This window comes from Ahaetulla prasina, chromosome 1 (genome assembly GCF_028640845.1).
Source record: "Ahaetulla prasina isolate Xishuangbanna chromosome 1, ASM2864084v1, whole genome shotgun sequence".
NCBI lineage: Eukaryota > Metazoa > Chordata > Lepidosauria > Squamata > Colubridae > Ahaetulla > Ahaetulla prasina.
The window spans coordinates 186227326-186244944 of NC_080539.1; the positions used below are offsets into that span (position 1 = coordinate 186227326).

Sequence of the window (17619 nt, forward strand, 5' to 3'; positions counted from 1 at the left end):
TAAGTTGAGCTAGTCATTTTCCAAAAACATTCTTCCCAGTCTTTGTAAGGTGCAGCCCATCCCTTGCCAAAAGTCCATCATAGATGTAGTGCAGACCATGGTGCAAGAATCCAAAGGTTTTTTGGTGACACCAACCCTTTAGCCAGTGGTTCACTTCTAGAATCCTTTGTTCTCTTACTGGATGTTGACCTTTCTTTGGCAATACAGAAGAAAAAATTACTTGTGCATCTAACTATTTAACTTTCTTGCCTAGCTGGTCATAATCACTCAATATTGTTTTCAAGTCCTTTTTGTGTCATTCATCGCTACATATAGTGGTAGAAAAGGGTAGTAATCTGTGGACCTAATTATTTTGGTTAGGTTTTCAGCCACATCCTTGATTTTTGCTCCAGGGAGACAACATAACTTCCTAGATTGTATGTCTGGTCTGCAGATGGCTGGTTCTGTGCCTTTGAGAATATAATCTCCTGTAGCCAACACTCGCCTTCCTTTTTTAGGGTGTGCAGTCTGTGGTACTTTTCTGTTTATCTCAGGTGAGTTTGCTGATGTGATTTTTTAAGGGATATTTGATGATGTCTCTTTTCTAAGTGCTTGTATGTTTTCTTTGAGGGGGGAGATTGTGGGTCTGAATATTTTCAACTAGGAGAAATTGGTTGCTCAGTTTTAATGGGGCTGCTTCTGATTGGGTTAGATTGGGAAGCAGGGGTTTGTTAGATGTACACTGCTTCTTTCTTTGATTATTGTGTTTCCTTCTATGTGTGACATACCTTCATTTGTCTTCCTCCAAGGGTTTATTAGCAGGGTCAAATCCTCTGGGAGTTATTTGTTCATTATTTGGTTCAATTTGAGCATAGGTTTCTTGCATAGGTTAGAGTTTGGTTAGAACTGCTTTTAGATCCCTTATTTTTTCCTCTAGTAGATCACATAGCTTACATTTTATATATATATATAAAATTTGGGTGTTCTTTGGGCATGGAACATATATTGCATACCACAAAAGAATCAGTCACCTGTTCCATGAGTTCTTCTATTTCTGCTTGTTTGGGTGGCCTATACCTATGACAGTATCATTCTTTTTGCCTTTTATATTGCATTCTAGGAGGCTTACATTCTTGGTTTTGTGCATTTCTGTGGATACATAGTGATTATATAATACAACTCCACCTCCTCTTTTGTTAGCTCTGTTTCTTTTGAACAGTTTGTATCCTTCCATCAGTACATTCCAATCATGTGTTTCATTCCACCAAGATTTGGTAATGGCAACTCTATCATATTTGCCCTCATGTTCTGGTACTTCTAGTTCACCTTTTTTATTCCCCAAATTTGAATGTTTGTGTATAGGCATTTATGACTGCCCTGGGTATCCTTCCTATATCTCTTACTTTATATCTGAGTTTTTCTTCCAGTTCCTACATCATTGTTTGATTGATTGTATTGCGGTTTATGCTTGTAATTAGAGTAGGACCTAAGAATTGGTCACACTCTACCCTCAATTTTAGTTTAAAGCCCTTCTGATAAATTGAGCCAGTCATTTTCTGAATACATTCTTTGTGGGTTTTGTAAGGTGCAGCCCATCCCTTGCCAGATGCTCTTCATGTAGGTAATGCAGACCATGGTCTAGGAATCTGAAGTTCTCTTGCCAGCACCAATTCTTAAGCTAGTGATTCATTTCTAATCTTGTTCCTTATTAGCTGTTGACCTTTCATTGGAAGAACAGATGAAAACATCACTTGTGTTCCTAACTTCTTAACTTTCTTGTCTTTTTTTTTTTTAATTCAAAAAGTTTTACAAAATTTCCCCCCCCCCTTTTTCCATTCCTTTAAGTATCTTTCTTGCGTATTGTCTTTCAAAAAGGCTGATATCTTCGCCATCTCAGCCAAATTGGCAACCTTCAATATCCATTCTTCTATTGTAGGTACTTCTTTTTTCTTCCAGTATTGTCCTATTAGTAATCTTGCTGCTGTTATTAGATTTAAAATCAATTTAGTCTCAATTACTGTACAATCCGTAATAATTCCCAACAAAAAAAATTGCGGCAGGAACTTTATCTTCTTTTTCAAAACATTTTGTAAGATCCACCAAATTTTTATCCAAAAGGCCTTTATATCCTTACAAGTCCACCAAATGTGAAAATATGTAGCGTCATCACAATTACATCTCCAACATTTTGCTTGCATATCTGGATACATACACGATAATTTTTTAGGATCTAAATGCCATCTATAAAACATTTTATAAAAATTTTCCCTCAAATTCTGTGCTCGTGAATTTAACATTTCTAACCCAATTTTTTCCCAAGTTTCCAATAATATTGGCTCCTGAAAATTTTGTGCCCACTTTATCATACAGTCCTTTACCAAGTCCCTTTCAGAATCTATTTCAAGTAACACATTATACAATCTCTTTATATGCTCCTGAGACTGATTTCTAATTTGCTTTACCAAATTTCCCTCGTTCTGCTCTATACCAATTTTCTGATCTTCCTTCCATCTAGCACGAGTTGCTCATATTGAAACCAAGTATAATTTTTCCTTCCTCTTTAATACGTGCAGAGATTTTAATTGCAAATTACCTCTTTCAGTATACAAAAGATCTTTATATGTAATCATTTCCTGATTCTGTTCTATATTTATATTCTCTATTGTATGTCTAGGACTTGCCCATATAGGAACCTTATAATTTAGTTTATAAGAGTATTTTTCCAAACACGCAGAAGAGCAGTTCTTAGCACATGATTTTTAAAGGCCTTATCCACTTTTTTGTCATAAATTAAATATGCATGCCATCCATATAGCAAGTCATAACCTTCTATATTCAAAATTCTTTCCTCCGTTAAATTAAACCAATCACTTATTGCAGAGAGAGCAGCTGCTTCATAGTATAATTTAAAATTGGGCATTTTTAAACCTCCCCTTTCCCGAGAATCTTGAATTATTTTCATTTTAACCCTAGCTTTTTTACCTTCCCATATAAATTTGTTAATTCCCTTCTGCCATTCCTCAAGATTCTTATCTTTCTTAATTATTGGTATCATCTGAAAGAGGAATAAAAATCTAGGTAAAACATTCATTTTAATAGCAGCAATTCTCCCCAGCAAAGATAATTGCAATTTTTTCCAAACAATCAACTCCTTCTGAACTTTTTGCCATAAAACCTCATAGTTATTCTTATACAATTTCACATTTGACGACGTAATATAAACCCCTAAGTATTTAACCTTCTTTACAATTTCAAATCCTGTTATTTCCTCTAGTTTTTCTTTCTGTTGTCTGGCCATATTTTTTATTATCACTTTTGTCTTTTTTTGATTTACCTTAAACCCTGAAACCTTCCCATATTGATCAATTATTTCCAACAAAGATTTACTAGAATTTATAGGGTTTGTCAAAGTAATCACCAGGTCATCTGCAAAAGCTCTTAGTTTATATTCATGTTGCCTAACTCTAATTCCCTCTATCTCCTTTACTTCTCGTATTTTATCCAATAATGGTTCTAGAGTTAAAATAAACAATAATGGTGATAAAGGACATCCCTGTCTTGTTCCTTTCGCAATCTTAAAAGGTTCTGTTAAGCTACCATTGATTATAATCTGTGCTGTTTGCTCTCCATAAATTGCCCTAATTATTCTTAAAAAACCATCTCCAAATTGCATCTTTTCTATTAATTTAAATAAAAAATCCCAATGCAATCGATCAAAAGCTTTCTCTGCATCGAGAAAGATAAATGCTGCTGGAATAAAAATTTTCTTTTCTAAATACTCCAGTAAATTAACAATCTGCCTAACATTATTCCTCATCTGTCTCCCTTTTATAAATCCAGAATGATCATTATGAATTCTTCGCTGCAAAATCAACATTAATCTATTAGCTATTATTTTAACAAAAATCTTATAATCATTATTTAAAAGTGAGATTGGCCTATAGTTCCCAGGTTTAGAACAATCCTGTTCCTCTTTTGGTATCAATGAAATAAAAGAGGTTCTCCATGAGGGGGGAATTCCCCCTCCTAATTGTATCTGATTAAATAATTCCTTAAGTGGACCTAACATCTCATCCTGTAAATTCCTATAATAACTAACTGTGAGCCCATCCGTATCAGGAGTTTTCCCCATTTTTAATTGCTTAATTACCAAAATAATTTCTTCAGAGGTTATAGGCCGATTCAATTCATCCGTTTGTTCTAAAGTTAAATTTTTAACCTTATATTCCTTCAAATAGTTATCAATATCCCTGTTCAATATATTATCTTTAAGATATAAATTTGTATAATATTCTAAAAAAGCTTTTTTAATTTTATCCTGTTGATATCTCTTTACCTTTATATTCTATTTTTCTATAGTACGTTGTTTTGTCTTTTCCTTAAGGTGTATGCTAACCACCTACCAGGTCTATTTGCATTACAAAAAGTATTATGTTTGGCATATTGTATATTTGTTGCCACCTGATCAGCCATTATCATATTAAATTGATTCTGTAATAACTTTATTGCATCTTTAAGTTTTTGATCATGCGGGTTATGTATTAATAATTGTTGTTTCTTGTAAATTTCCTCTTCTAGATACCTACGCTGTCTTTGTTGCTTATTTCTCTGTCTATTATTAATATATATTAATACACCTCTCATAAAAGCTTTACTAGCGTCCCAAATCATTTCTATCGATGTTTTGTTATTCAAATTATAATCAAAAAATTCTTTCATCTGCTTTTTACATTGAATTACATTATCCTGATATCTAAACAAATTTTCATTTAAACTCCAAGTTCTTCTACCTTCTTTTGCATATTGCAATTCCATCCAAACAGGACTATGATCAGACAAACATCTTGGAAATATCTTAGTTTTCTTCACCCTAAAAAGCAAATCATTAGAAATTAAAATAAAATCAATATGTGAGAAGGATTGATGCCTATCAGAGAAAAAAGTATAGTCTCTTTCCTCCAAATTCCGCAGTCTCCATACATCTCTCAACTCGAAATCTTCTATCATGTCAAAAAAGGATTTAGGCAGCTTTGCATGTGCAGGTATCTTCTTAGAAAAAGTTCCCTTGTCCTTTCGTGTATCTATTACTCCATTCCAATCTCCCAATATAATACACGATTTATAATCCCATAGAATCAACTTATCATACAACATTCTATAAAAATTTTCTTGTTGCTGATTGGGTGCATATATACCAAACAAAAGGGTCTTTTTTGTTTCTATTGTAAGTTCAATAGCAATATATCTTCTGTGAATATCTGCCTCTATTAACTTAGCTGGTATATCTTTTCTCAAATAAACCACTATGCCATGTTTTTTGTCCAAAGCAGAGGCAATAAAATGTTTACCTAACTTTGAGTTTATTAAGTACTTTTGATCTGATAGTTTAATATGCGTTTCTTGTAAGCAAATTACATCATTTCTAAATTGTTTCAAATATTGAAATATTTTTCTTCTCTTCTGAGCTGAATTCAAATCATTGACATTCCAAGTCAAGATTTTATTTGCCATTACTGGCCTGCTGAAGCTTTTGAGCGATCAGCTAAAGATCGTCCTCCCGTATCTTCGGCCGTGCTCCTCCCACCGCTTCTGTAGCAGAATCCTGAACTTTACTTTGAGTTTGTTGCTCCTTTTCTTTACGCTTAAGGGCTCCCCTCGTCAGCCTTTGTTCTTGTGGTTGTTCCTCAGATGGTAACATCACTGGAATCACCTCAGCTTCCACACCCATTTGAGTCTCTTGAATTCTTTTTTCTATTATTTCTACTTCAAGTTTCAGCACGGTAGAAAGAAAATCTTTGGCCTTAAGCACTGTATCAATACGATATCTCCTTCCTTGATAATACACTGTCAAACCAACTGGAACCTCCCATCTAAATTGAATCTGGTATTTCTTAAGTTCTTGTGTAAAAAATGTTAGTAGCCATTTCAGTTTTTAAGAGTCACAAAATATAAGTCTAGAAACTTCTCTTTTCCCCTTTAAGTATAGGAAAGCTCACTTCACTTCATTAGAATCCACACATAACGTTTCTTATCTTCTTAGTTACACAGGCTGTTTAAAATTCCATTCTTTACTTTCACTCCCTTTCAGGCGCCATCTTAAAGAGTCAGTTGAAACAAAGAAAAAAAAGTTTCTCTTTTTAAAAGGGTAGAAGTCAGGAAATCAAAAACACTTGCAATCCAACAGTTGTTCACTCGTGCTCATTCCGTCTGCTTATAGAGATCCATAAAGATAAGACAATTAGCAGAGATGGACACTTTCTTCTTTTCCTGCTTTTGCAGGAGCGCACTGAAGTCGGAGCTTATGGCAGGATGATTTATGGGAGTCGACCCTCAGGGCTCTGTTTAATAAAAAACAAAGCCCCTGGGGAGGTCTACCACTCCCCCGCAGCTCTTATCTCACCCTTTCATCCAGGGAGAGAGATTAAAGCCGGCTTTTCCTGGCTTTTACGATGTTCAGTACGGAGCCCCTTAATTAGGAACTCAGCGAAGAAGGTGGCGCCAACGGAAGCTTTAACTTTCTTGTCTATCTGCTTGTAATTTCTCAATAGTGTTTTCAGCTTCATTGTCATGTCATTCATCCCTACATTAAGGAGAAAAAAAGTGGTATTCTATAGGTGTTCTGATTTGGGTGTTCTCCCAAATGAGACAAGCACGCTAGTTTTAACTAAATGTTCCCTTTATTAGGAGCGCAGGCAGCCCCGGCCAAGAATCAATCTTCTCACACACACACAGCCGGATAACAAAGTCTCTAAGTGGCTGTAGAAAGCAAATGTCCCCAACAGACCAAGAGTCTCTCTCTCTCTCTCTACCCAAACTCATAAAGGAAGTCCTGGAAGGTGTGCTCGCTCTTATCCAGGAGCAGACACACACACACATATGCTCAGAAGGTACACCCGACTCTCAGCACCGCAGAGTCCAAGAAAGAATTCCGATAAAGTTCCCAACAGGATTCAGAAGTTCAGAATATCAGTGGCTGACCGATAGTGAGATGAATAGTTGTCTGCCATACCTATTCGTCTCCGCCCCCTGTTTTTTATCCCCAGAGCTAGGATGGGACTTAGCTAACAGCGGTGGCTCTTCCATCCCAAGGACCATCCCATAGCTTCCCGCTGCTCTCCTCTTCTCTGCCTTCTGCACATCCGCGCATCAGGCAGCAGACCCAGTTGTCCCTCTTCTTCCTCATCAGCCACCTCCAGACCTGAGGGACGTTGCCTCTCCATCTGGGGGCTGATGGACGGCTCAGGCTCCGCCTCTATCTCTGACAACTCCATTCCCTCTTCCCCCTCGGAGTTGTCCGATTGTCTTGATGCTGGCCTCGACTTCCACTCCATCTCCTCATCTGATTCAGCAGCTGGAGGGGCCAGTGGCCAAGAGGCCACAACAGTGGGCTTGATTATTTTAGTAAGTTGTCAGAAGTTATTGTGTGTTTTTATTGGCTGCCTTTTCAAATTTCAAAGAGAAATCTCAAATCTTGGAAATGCGGTTGATCACAAAGATAGCCACAGAATCAGAAATATTGTAACAGTTTCAGTATTACAGCTAGGTGCTAATGGTAATGAGCCACTTCAAGCAAATGATTGTTCCCATCCTTTAATAACATTCTTGGGGGAATTCAGAGAACAATAAGGTACCTCGAATTAAGGAGAAATGTACTAACAGTGAGGATAATTAACCAGTGGAACAGTTTGCCTTCAGAAGTTGTGGGTGCTTCATCACTGGAGGTTTTTCAGAAGAGACTGGACAGCCACTTGTCTGAAATAGGATCTCCTGCTTGAGGAGGGGGCTGGACTAGAAGACTTCCAATGTCCCTTTCAGCTCTATTCTGATTGATTAGCCTAATATACTAGAAATCAGCTGCTCTCAAAGCAATGTTATGCATGTATTTTCAGGCTTTGTAAAAATATTTCTATCTAATTTTCTAGGTTTGGTATGCAAAGACTCCTCTAGGAAAAGCACGAATCAAGTCACTGACAGAGAAGGAAGATACTGGAAAGGGGAAAGGAAAAGGAAAAGAAAAAGACAAGGGAAAAGAAAAGGATAAGGGGAAAAAGAAGGAAGGCAAAAAGACAAAAAAATAAAAATAGTCATTGTAGTTATATTATAATTTAAAGGAGAACCTTTTCTTGGAATGCAAGTTTTTTATCTGATTCCAGTAAGCAGATCATATGTAAAAGTACTCTGAAAAACATAGGACAAAACATGTGTATGACATTTAGTTCCTTCAAACCACTGCATTTTTCTTTTATTATTTAAGCTATTTTAAAGTTACATAGATTTAGATATGATTTATCAGTTTTAAAAATTTAGTAATTGAAAATCTGTCTACGATTGTTAAGTCACACATTTTACAGTATTTATGCTTATGAGCTTTGCCCAGTGAGAAAGCGACATATCTATTCAAATTAATCCCTATATAACTTAGAAGTGGTTTATTTCTTCTTTTCCTAGTTGGACATGAGAACTATGTAATAACCTATTCCACTGGTAATTGCATGTATCCTCTGTCCAGGTGGTTCAGAAGGAATGGGATACTTTTTTCCTTAGCTCTACAGGGAGTTGCAAGCGTGTGCATAGAAGAAGACTATATATATATAACTTACAAAATTTGTAAAACACTGATAAATTATTGTTTCCAATAAATTTTTTAGAATTCAAAAGATTTATTTTGTGGAGTTATTTTAAAATACTGTTAGCTGCTGAATGACGTTAGCCTTTGGATGAACTTTTCTGTGAATATATTTTCAGGTATATATGCTCTGCTCAGGACTGGTGCACAACATAGAGGTCTTCCTGAACTCTCCATTCCTAGTGGCAGCTATGGCCATGAAAGCCTTTCACAGTTTCAGCTTGTGCACCTGTTGCACGCACATTTCTGGAACAAGAGACCCATCTCACAATCACTCATTGTATGTTCATCTTCAAGTTGGATTATTACAATGTGGTCCAAATGAGGTTGTCCTTAAAAATCACCCAGAAATTATAGGTGATCCCAAATGGGCAGGGCAAGCAGTGATGAGCATGCCCTGATATGTGAACTGCATGGTTGCCATTTGGGTTTGAAGTCACTTCAAGATGCTGATTATAATCTATAAAGTCCTACATTGTGTAGGGCCTACTATCTGAGGGACCACTTGTCTATTTGCTCCAACACAGCTTGGTTGCTTCAGGTCCTATCAATTAAATTAAGTCCTCAACCCCTGGACTGTGCCCCACTACCAGGGCAAGCACCTTCCATTCAAATGTTCTCTGCTCACACAAGTAGAACTTTGAGCACAAGCACCCTCCATTCATGTGCAAAGCTCCATTTGTGTGAGTGGAGGGTGCAAGCTCTCACCCTCACACCAATGGATCTGTGTGTGTGTGCACCAATAGTGGGTTGCTACCGGTTCTCCCAATTCGCAAGAACCGGTAGTAAACATTTTGAGTAGTTCGGAGAACCGGTAGTAAAAATTCTGCCTGGCCCCGCCCCCAATCTATTGCTGCCTCCTGACTCCCAGCTGATCGGCTTGAAGGAAAAAATCAAGACTCACTTGTCGAAGAAGAGAAAAAAAAACAAGACACCGTCCCTTTAAATTGAGAAGCCAGGAAGCCTCCCAACTGATTGGCTCGCTTCTCAGCCAGGAGATCACTTGGCAAAGAAGATTGGGGGGGCGGAAACGCTGTTGTTTTAAATTGACAGAGTGGCTAGGAGCTCCTTTCTGGGTCAGCTGAACAACAAATTGGATAAGAGAAGGAATTCTTATATGGTTCAATGTTTTTGAAGTTTTGGGGTTTGTGCAACATGGGCTTTGTGTTTCTAAAAAGGTTTGGGTGATTTCCATTGTGAAGTATCCTGTCTTGAATGGGTTTTCTGCCTGCTTGTAAATGGAGCCGAACTTCCGGCTTCCACTTTCTATGATCTCTGCTTACAAAGTTTCCTTTATGCAGCTGGCAGGAATGTGGAATTCCAGGCAGGTTCCTTGCTAGCAGCTTGATTATTCCTTAATTATCCGGGATATTTTATTTGGGAAATGAAGAGTGGGGAGTTTGATCCCTTCCCAGAACAGATTAGTGGGGTGGGGAGGAAATGGGGATTTTGAAGTAACCTTCAAAATGGCTTAGGACCGGGCTATTTACGGGACAGTCTACTGCCGGCCTCTATCTCCCATCGTCCGGTGCGTTCCCACAGAGAGGGACTCCTCAGGGTGCCGTCAGCCAAACAGTGTCGACTGGCGGCCCCCAGGGGGAGGGCCTTCTCTGTGGGGGCTCCGACCCTGTGGAACGAACTTCCCCTTGGGCTTCGACAACTACCTGACCTTAGGACCTTTCGCCGCGAACTTAAAACCTATTTATTTCGTATGGCTGGACTAGCTAAATTTTTACCTTTAAATTTTAACTGAATTTGATGGGTTTTTAAATTTTTGTAATTTTATGGGGATGTATGTTATTTTAATTTTTGGGCAAATTTAAATCAGTTTTTTAAGGGTTGTTTTAACTATTGTGTATGTCTGTATTTTATCTGCCTGTTCACTGCCCTGAGTCCTTCGGGAGAAGGGCGGTATACAAATTAAAACATTATTATTATTATTATTATTATTATTATTATTATTATTATTATTATTATTATTATTATTATTATTATTATTATTATTATTATTATTATTATTATTATTATTATTCCCCTGGAGTGAGGAGGGAATGGGGATCTTAGGCTTGCTGTCAAACATCAGCCATAATACTAATGATTGTTTTGAACAATATGCAGGTTGTATTACATGAATGGCTATTTTATACGTGAAATTATGACTGAAACCTATATAGGTTCACACTGTCAGGAAGTTTGTCCTTAGTTTTAGGTTGCTTCTCTCTTTGTTGAGCTTCCATCCATTGCTTCTTTTTTTGCCTTCTGGTGCTTTGGAAAATACTTCCCTCCCCCCCCTTCTTTTTAGCAGCCCCTTAAAAGACTGTTGCCTATCACACTCTTGGGCAAAGCATGTGAGCCATTTCCTCCTTTCAGTGGTCCATGAAAGTGCATCTATAGTGAGGTCTCTAACCTTGGCCACTTTAAGACTTTAAGACAGCAAAGCTGGTTGAGGAATTCTGGGAGTTAGAATAGAATAGAATAGAATTTTTATTGGCCAAGTGTGATTGGACACACAAGGAATTTGTCTTGGTGCATATGCTCTCAGTGTACATAAAAGAAAAGATACGTTCATCAAGGTACAACATTTACAACACAATTGATGGTCAATATATCAATATAAATCATAAGGATTGCCAGCAACAAGTTATAGTCATACAGTCATAAGTGGAAAGAGATTGGTGATGGGAACTATGAGAAGATTAATAGTAGTGCAGATTCAGTAAATAATTTGACAGTGTTGAGGGAATTATTTGTTTAGGAGTATGATGGCATTTGGGAAGAAACTGTTCTTGTGTCTAGTTGTTCTGTTGTGCAGTGCTCTATAGCGTCGTTTTGAGGGTAGGAGTTGAAACAGTTTATGTCCAGGATGCGAGGGGTCTGTAAATATTTTCACGGCCCTCTTCTTGATACAGGTCCTCAATGGAAGGCAGATTGGTAGCAATTATTTTTTTCTGCAGTTCTAATTATCCTCTGAAGTCTGTGTTTTTCTTGTTGGGCTGCAGAACCGAACCAGACAGTTATAGAGGTGCAAATGACAGACTCAATAATTCCTCTGTAGGACTTCCGGGTGGCGCCACCTTTCTCACTGGGTGCTAATTTATGGCACTCCGCACTGAATATGGTAAAAGCCGGTGAAAACAGCAACGAACAACTGTTCCCGGCTTCAATTTCCCTCTCTGGTTGAAAGAGAGAGAAAGAGCAAGGGGGGGTAGTGGTAGATTCCCCTAGGGGCTTTGTTTTTGTTATGCAAAGTCCCGAAAGGTCGAATCCCTTTTAATCCTCTTTTAATCTCCAGTATTCACTGCGCTCCTGCAAAAGCAGGAAAAGAGGAAGGTGTCCACTTTTGCTAACAACTGATTTCTTTTTGTGGATTTCTAAAAGCAGGCGGAAGAAGCATGAGTGAACAATTATTGGTTTGCAAGTATTTTTGATTTTCTGACTTCCACCTAAAAAGAGAATTCCCCCCCCCCTTCTTTTAATTGTTTAAAATGGCGTTTGAGAGCAACTGAAAGCAGAGCGATACATCAAAGGGAGCCTTGCTGTGGAATCGAAACTGAATGGAGATTTTATCTTATTGTGTTGGACTGTGGATTGTTGGATTATATTACGTTGTTTAAGTATTTTACAAGGGGATTCTCAGCAGAAACTTTGTCATGAAGGTTCTTTCAGAAGAATGGATTCGTGACTTTATACAGGATTACACAGAAAGTATGTATTTAATTATTCAAAAATACGAATTGATAAAAAATGGGGATGTTTTGGATGAGAGCTTGGAGGAAATTAACCAGTGCAATCACTTGGAAAATGGAATGGAGGAGATACAAACAAAAGTGGATAAATATGAAGATAAGATCGTGAATAAACAAGTTGATGTAAAGAAGTTTTCTTTAAATAGTTTGGATGAAATGCCTGAATTTGTGCTACAGGAGGCTGTCTCCCGAACCGAAAAAACTCACAGGGTTAATGTTTTCCAAGAATTCTCTTTTTGGACTGATGGAATATACGGCAGTAATTTGTGGATTCCTGGACATAAGGAACTACTAGGAAATACTGTGACTGACTTTTCAAAAGGAGTAATGAAGGAAAGACAGAGATTAATGCATCAAAAAAAATGGCAAGATTTTTTTTTCAGCCACTTGTATATTCCTTCAAATTTCATAAGTCCATTTCTTAGTTTACAATCCAGCTTCTCAAATTCAAATTTTCATCACTTACATATTTCTTCAATTGTCATAAGATTTAATATCCAATCTTCCAATACTACTCCACCAATCAAATATCATTTCAAATAAAATCTCTCAAATATAGTATTCATCCACAATATAACAGTAAGCAATTAAAATCATTACATCCACATTATCTAAATTCATAAATTTCATTTTCCATCCTTCATAATTGAATAATATCATCCCATAGATTTATACCATACGAATAGCAAATAACAAAAATCCTATAATTTATATCCTAAACAAATCAATTCCAAAAATTAACCATAATCATCATATTCACATCTTAAACATTCCTCCCCTCTCCCATTCTATTTTCCATCATTTCCAAACCAATTAACTTAGCATCTAACAACAAAGGATTCCCACTCTTTAAAACATTAATATAAAAATGTCTCGCTTTCATAACTGAATTAAGAAAATACTTTCTACCTCTAAAATTCACTGACAAACCCATTGGAACTTCCCATCTAAAATATATCTGATGTTTCTTAAACTCATCCACTAAAAAAGCAAATTCTCTTCTCTTTCTTAACATTTTAGGAGGAATTTCCTTCATCATTTTTATATCTTGCCCCAATATTTGAAATTTATTTTTATAAATAAAGGCTTGCAAAATTTCATATCTAACCTTTTTAGATGTAAAATAAATAACCACATCCCTCGGTACTCTATTTTGTCTTGCCCACCAAGAATTAACACGATAAATTCTTTCAATATTAATCTCAAAATCTTCCGGCTCCACACCCTTTATCTGAGCAAAGGCTTGCGTAAAAATCTCTTTTAAATTTTCCTTCCTATTTTGCTTCAACCCCCTCACCCTTATAGCATATTCCATTAATCTATATTGTAATATTACTCTTTCTTCATCTGTCCTATCTACCTTTGCCTCTATATCTTCCATCTTATTATCTAAATTCCAATTGTTTTGATTTTTTTGAATTTCCTCTATTTTCCTTTGCATTTCTAAATTAGCTTTATTAATTTCTGCCAGATCATCCTCCATCTGAATACAAGAGCTTAATATTTGCGCAATTGCATCCTTTACCATTTTTATTTCCCTCTTCTGCTCTTCCACCACTTCCTTAAAATCCAACATCTCTTTCTCTATTTCATCAAATTTTTGATCTATTTCTAAAAAATGACTCTCCAAAAACTCCTGTAAAGAATTTCTTAATTCCTTTTTAATTTCTTCTTTTAATTTTTGAATCTGAGCTGAAGAAATTTCAAAGTTTTTAATGACTTTTGGCACTATTTGCTTAAAAGCCATTGTTTGTTTTTTTTTAAATATAGCTTGATAATGGATCAAGAAGAAGAAAAAAATTAAAAAAGAAAAATTCAAAAAACTTTTCTTCTAAATCACTATAATCCCAAAGAAGAAGAAAAAATATAAATCATAAGATTCTCGTTTCTTCCATTTAATCATTCCTATATATCTTCTATTTCGACACTAGCTGTTAGTAAGCATTTCTTTAACTTTCGTTTTTACACACATTCCACAAAACCGCCATTTGCTTTCTTCTCTCCTATCTTCGCAGCAAATATATCCTCAGGGGCTTGCAGTCTTCTTACAAACAAGTGTTAAAACTCCAGTTTCTGCTCCGTCCACGTTACAGTCCATCATAAATCAACTCCAGCCGTGGAAATTGGACGCTTCGTTTGTCCGCCATAAAGGCAGAAGCCTCGCCCAGCCAGGAGCTTATCAGGCTATGGAAGGAGAACTTCCCGTAAGCCTTTAAAGCTTATTAGGGTTTCTCAACTTCAAACCTGAATGCTCATCTTTCCTTCTTTGCCCGAAGGAGAGAATTCCAAGCTGTCGGACCCAGATTTACGATGTCCTGACAGCTCTACTGACTAGGGAGTTAGCAGCTAAATCATAGCTGCTCTCCACGAAGCGGAGCCATACCGGAAAAAATTTGAGTTTGAGAAGTTGGACAGTAATTTGAGAAATGGACTTATGAAATTTGAAGGAATATACAAGTGGAAAAAAAAATTGAATTTGAGAAGATGGATTAATTTTAAAATTGGACTGTAAGAAGATGTAATATGTGAAGTTGGTATTGCTTCTCTTCTTTTCCTTTTTTTTAATTATTCTTTCCTATCTTTTTATTTTTATTGTAAGGGGATCTAAAGTTTTAAATTTTTAAAGGTGGGAGGTTATGTATATTTTGTATACGTTAGTTTGTGATTATTGGTCATAATACCCGGTATTTTTGTTTGTTGCTAATTGTTTGTTTGTTGCTAATTGCTGTTTACGTCCCACCACAAGCCTGTGTAAACAAGGCATTACAAATTCTAGCTGACCAAATCATGGAAGCTGAAGCCAAACACCCTGATTCACTGGCCATTGTTTTGGGAGATCTAAACAAGGCAAACTTAAGGAAAGAACTACCAAAATACTTTCAGCATGTCAATTGTCCCACCAGAGGCAAGAATACTCTAGACCATTGCTACACAACACTAAAAGATGCCTATCGGTCTTTACCACGTGCAGCTGTAGGACATTCTGATCATTGCATGATTCACCTTGTACCTGCTTACAGGCAAAGACTTAAAGCCATAAAACCAATAATTAAATCAGTGAAAACCTGGACGGAGGAATCAGAATTAAAGCTACAGGCATGTTTTGACTGCACTGATTGGAATATTTTTAAAGATACCTCTGCAGACCTGGATGAACTCACAGATACTATAACATCATATGTCAGCTTCTGTGAAGACCTATGTGTACCTACAAGGAACTTGCGAATACACAGTAACAACAAACCTTGGTTTACACCTAAACTTAAGCAGCTACGACATTCCAAAGAGGAAGCCTACAGAAAAGGTGATAAAATGCTGTACAATCAGGCCAGAAATGCACTAACAAGGGAGATAAGAGCAGCAAAAAGAAGCTACTCTGACAAGCTAAAGAATAAATTTTCAGCAAATGAACCAGCAAACATGTGGAAAACTCTTAAAAATATCACCGGCTATGGCAAACCTCCTTCCCAGGCTGAAGGTAATCAACAACTGGCAGATGACCTGAATGAGTTTTACTGCAGGTTTGAAAGGAAACTACAGCCACCTATCTCCACAACCCCCATCTCAGACACACCAACAACAGCCAAGCCTCCTACAACTGACCCCATTTCATTGGGTTCACAACCCCTAGTGATCACAGAAACGGAAGTGCAGGACCTATTTCACAGACAAAAGCCAGGAAAAGCTCCAGGCCCAGACAAGATAACTCCTTCTTGCTTAAAAGTCTGTGCTGACCAATTGGCCCCCATCTTCACCCATATTTTCAATAAATCACTAGAGATGTGCTATGTTCCTTCTTGCTTCAAACGCTCTACCATCATCCCAGTGCCAAAAAAGCCCACCATCAAGGAACTGAATGACTACAGACCAGTTGCTCTAACATCTGTAGTCATGAAAACCTTTGAAAGGCTAGTGCTTTCCTACCTGAAAACCATCACGAATCCGCTCTTAGACCCCTTGCAATTTGCATACCGAGCAAATAGATCAACAGATGATGCTGTTAATATGGCTCTGCACTACATCCTACAACATCTTGAGTCTCCAAAGACCTATGCAAGGGTCCTTTTTGTAGACTTTAGTTCAGCATTCAATACCATCATTCCAGACATTGTTCTAACTAAGCTAAACCAGCTACAGGTACCGGAACAGACTTGTAAGTGGATCACAAGCTTCCTAACAAACATGAAGCAGCAGGTGAAGCTAAGCAAGATCACATCAAATACCTGTACAATTAGCACAGGGGGCCCCCAAGGCTGTGTGCTCTCCCCACTTCTCTTCTCTCTGTATACCAATGACTGCATCTCCAATGATCCATCTGTTAAGCTACTGAAGTTCGCAGATGACACAACAGTGATTGGTCTCATTCGAGACAATGACGAATCCGCATATAGATAAGAGGTCGAACGACTAGCCTTGTGGTGCAACCAAAACAATCTGGAACTGAACACACTCAAAACCGTAGAAATGGTGGTAGACTTTAGGAAAACCCTTCCATACTTCCACCTCTCACAATACTTGACAACACAGTATCAACAGTAGAAACCTTCAAATTTCTGGATTCTATCATATCGCAAGATCTCAAATGGACAGCTAACATCAAAAACATCATTAAAAAAGGACAACAAAGAATGTTCTTTCTGCGCCAACTCAGTAAGCTCAAACTGCCCAAGGAGCTGCTGATCCAATTCTACAGAGGAATTATTGAGTCTGTCACTTGCACCTCTATAACTGTCTGGTTCGGTTCTGCAACCCAACAAGAAAAACACAGACTTCAGAGGATAATTAGAACTGCAGAAAAAATAATTGCTACCAACCTGCCTTCCATTGAGGACCTGTATACTGCACGAATCAAGAAGAGGGCCGTGAAAATATTTGCAGATCCCTCGCATCCTGGACATAAACTGTTTCAACTCCTACCCTCAAAACGACGCTATAGAGCACTGCACACCAGAACAACTAGACACAAGAACAGTTTTTTCCCGAAGGCCATCACTCTGTTAACAAATAATTCCCTCAACACTGTCAGACTATTTACTGAATCTGCATTACTATTAATCGTTTCATAGTTCCCATCACCAATCTCTTTCCACTTATGACTGTATGACTATAACTTGTTGCTGGCAATCCTTATGATTTATATTGATATATTGATCATCAATTGTGTTGTAAATGTTGTACCTTGATGAAGGTATCTTTTCTTTTATGTACACTGAAAGCATATGCACCAAGACAAATTCCTTGTGTGTCCAATCACACTTGGCCAATAAA

At 37.3% G+C, this 17619-nt stretch overlaps 1 protein-coding gene across 1 annotated transcript in view; it reads left to right on the forward strand.

Annotated features, from left to right (window-relative positions):
- The window catches only part of IQCA1 (IQ motif containing with AAA domain 1), a 331503-nt gene extending 322949 nt beyond the window's left edge, over positions 1–8554 (forward strand). Inside the window, exon 19 of the mRNA XM_058185159.1 lies at positions 7902–8554. Coding sequence (XP_058041142.1) covers positions 7902–8057 — 156 coding nt within the window. The 3' untranslated portion in view covers positions 8058–8554. The remainder of the gene's footprint in view (positions 1–7901) is intronic.
- The last annotated feature ends 9065 nt before the right edge of the window (positions 8555–17619 follow it).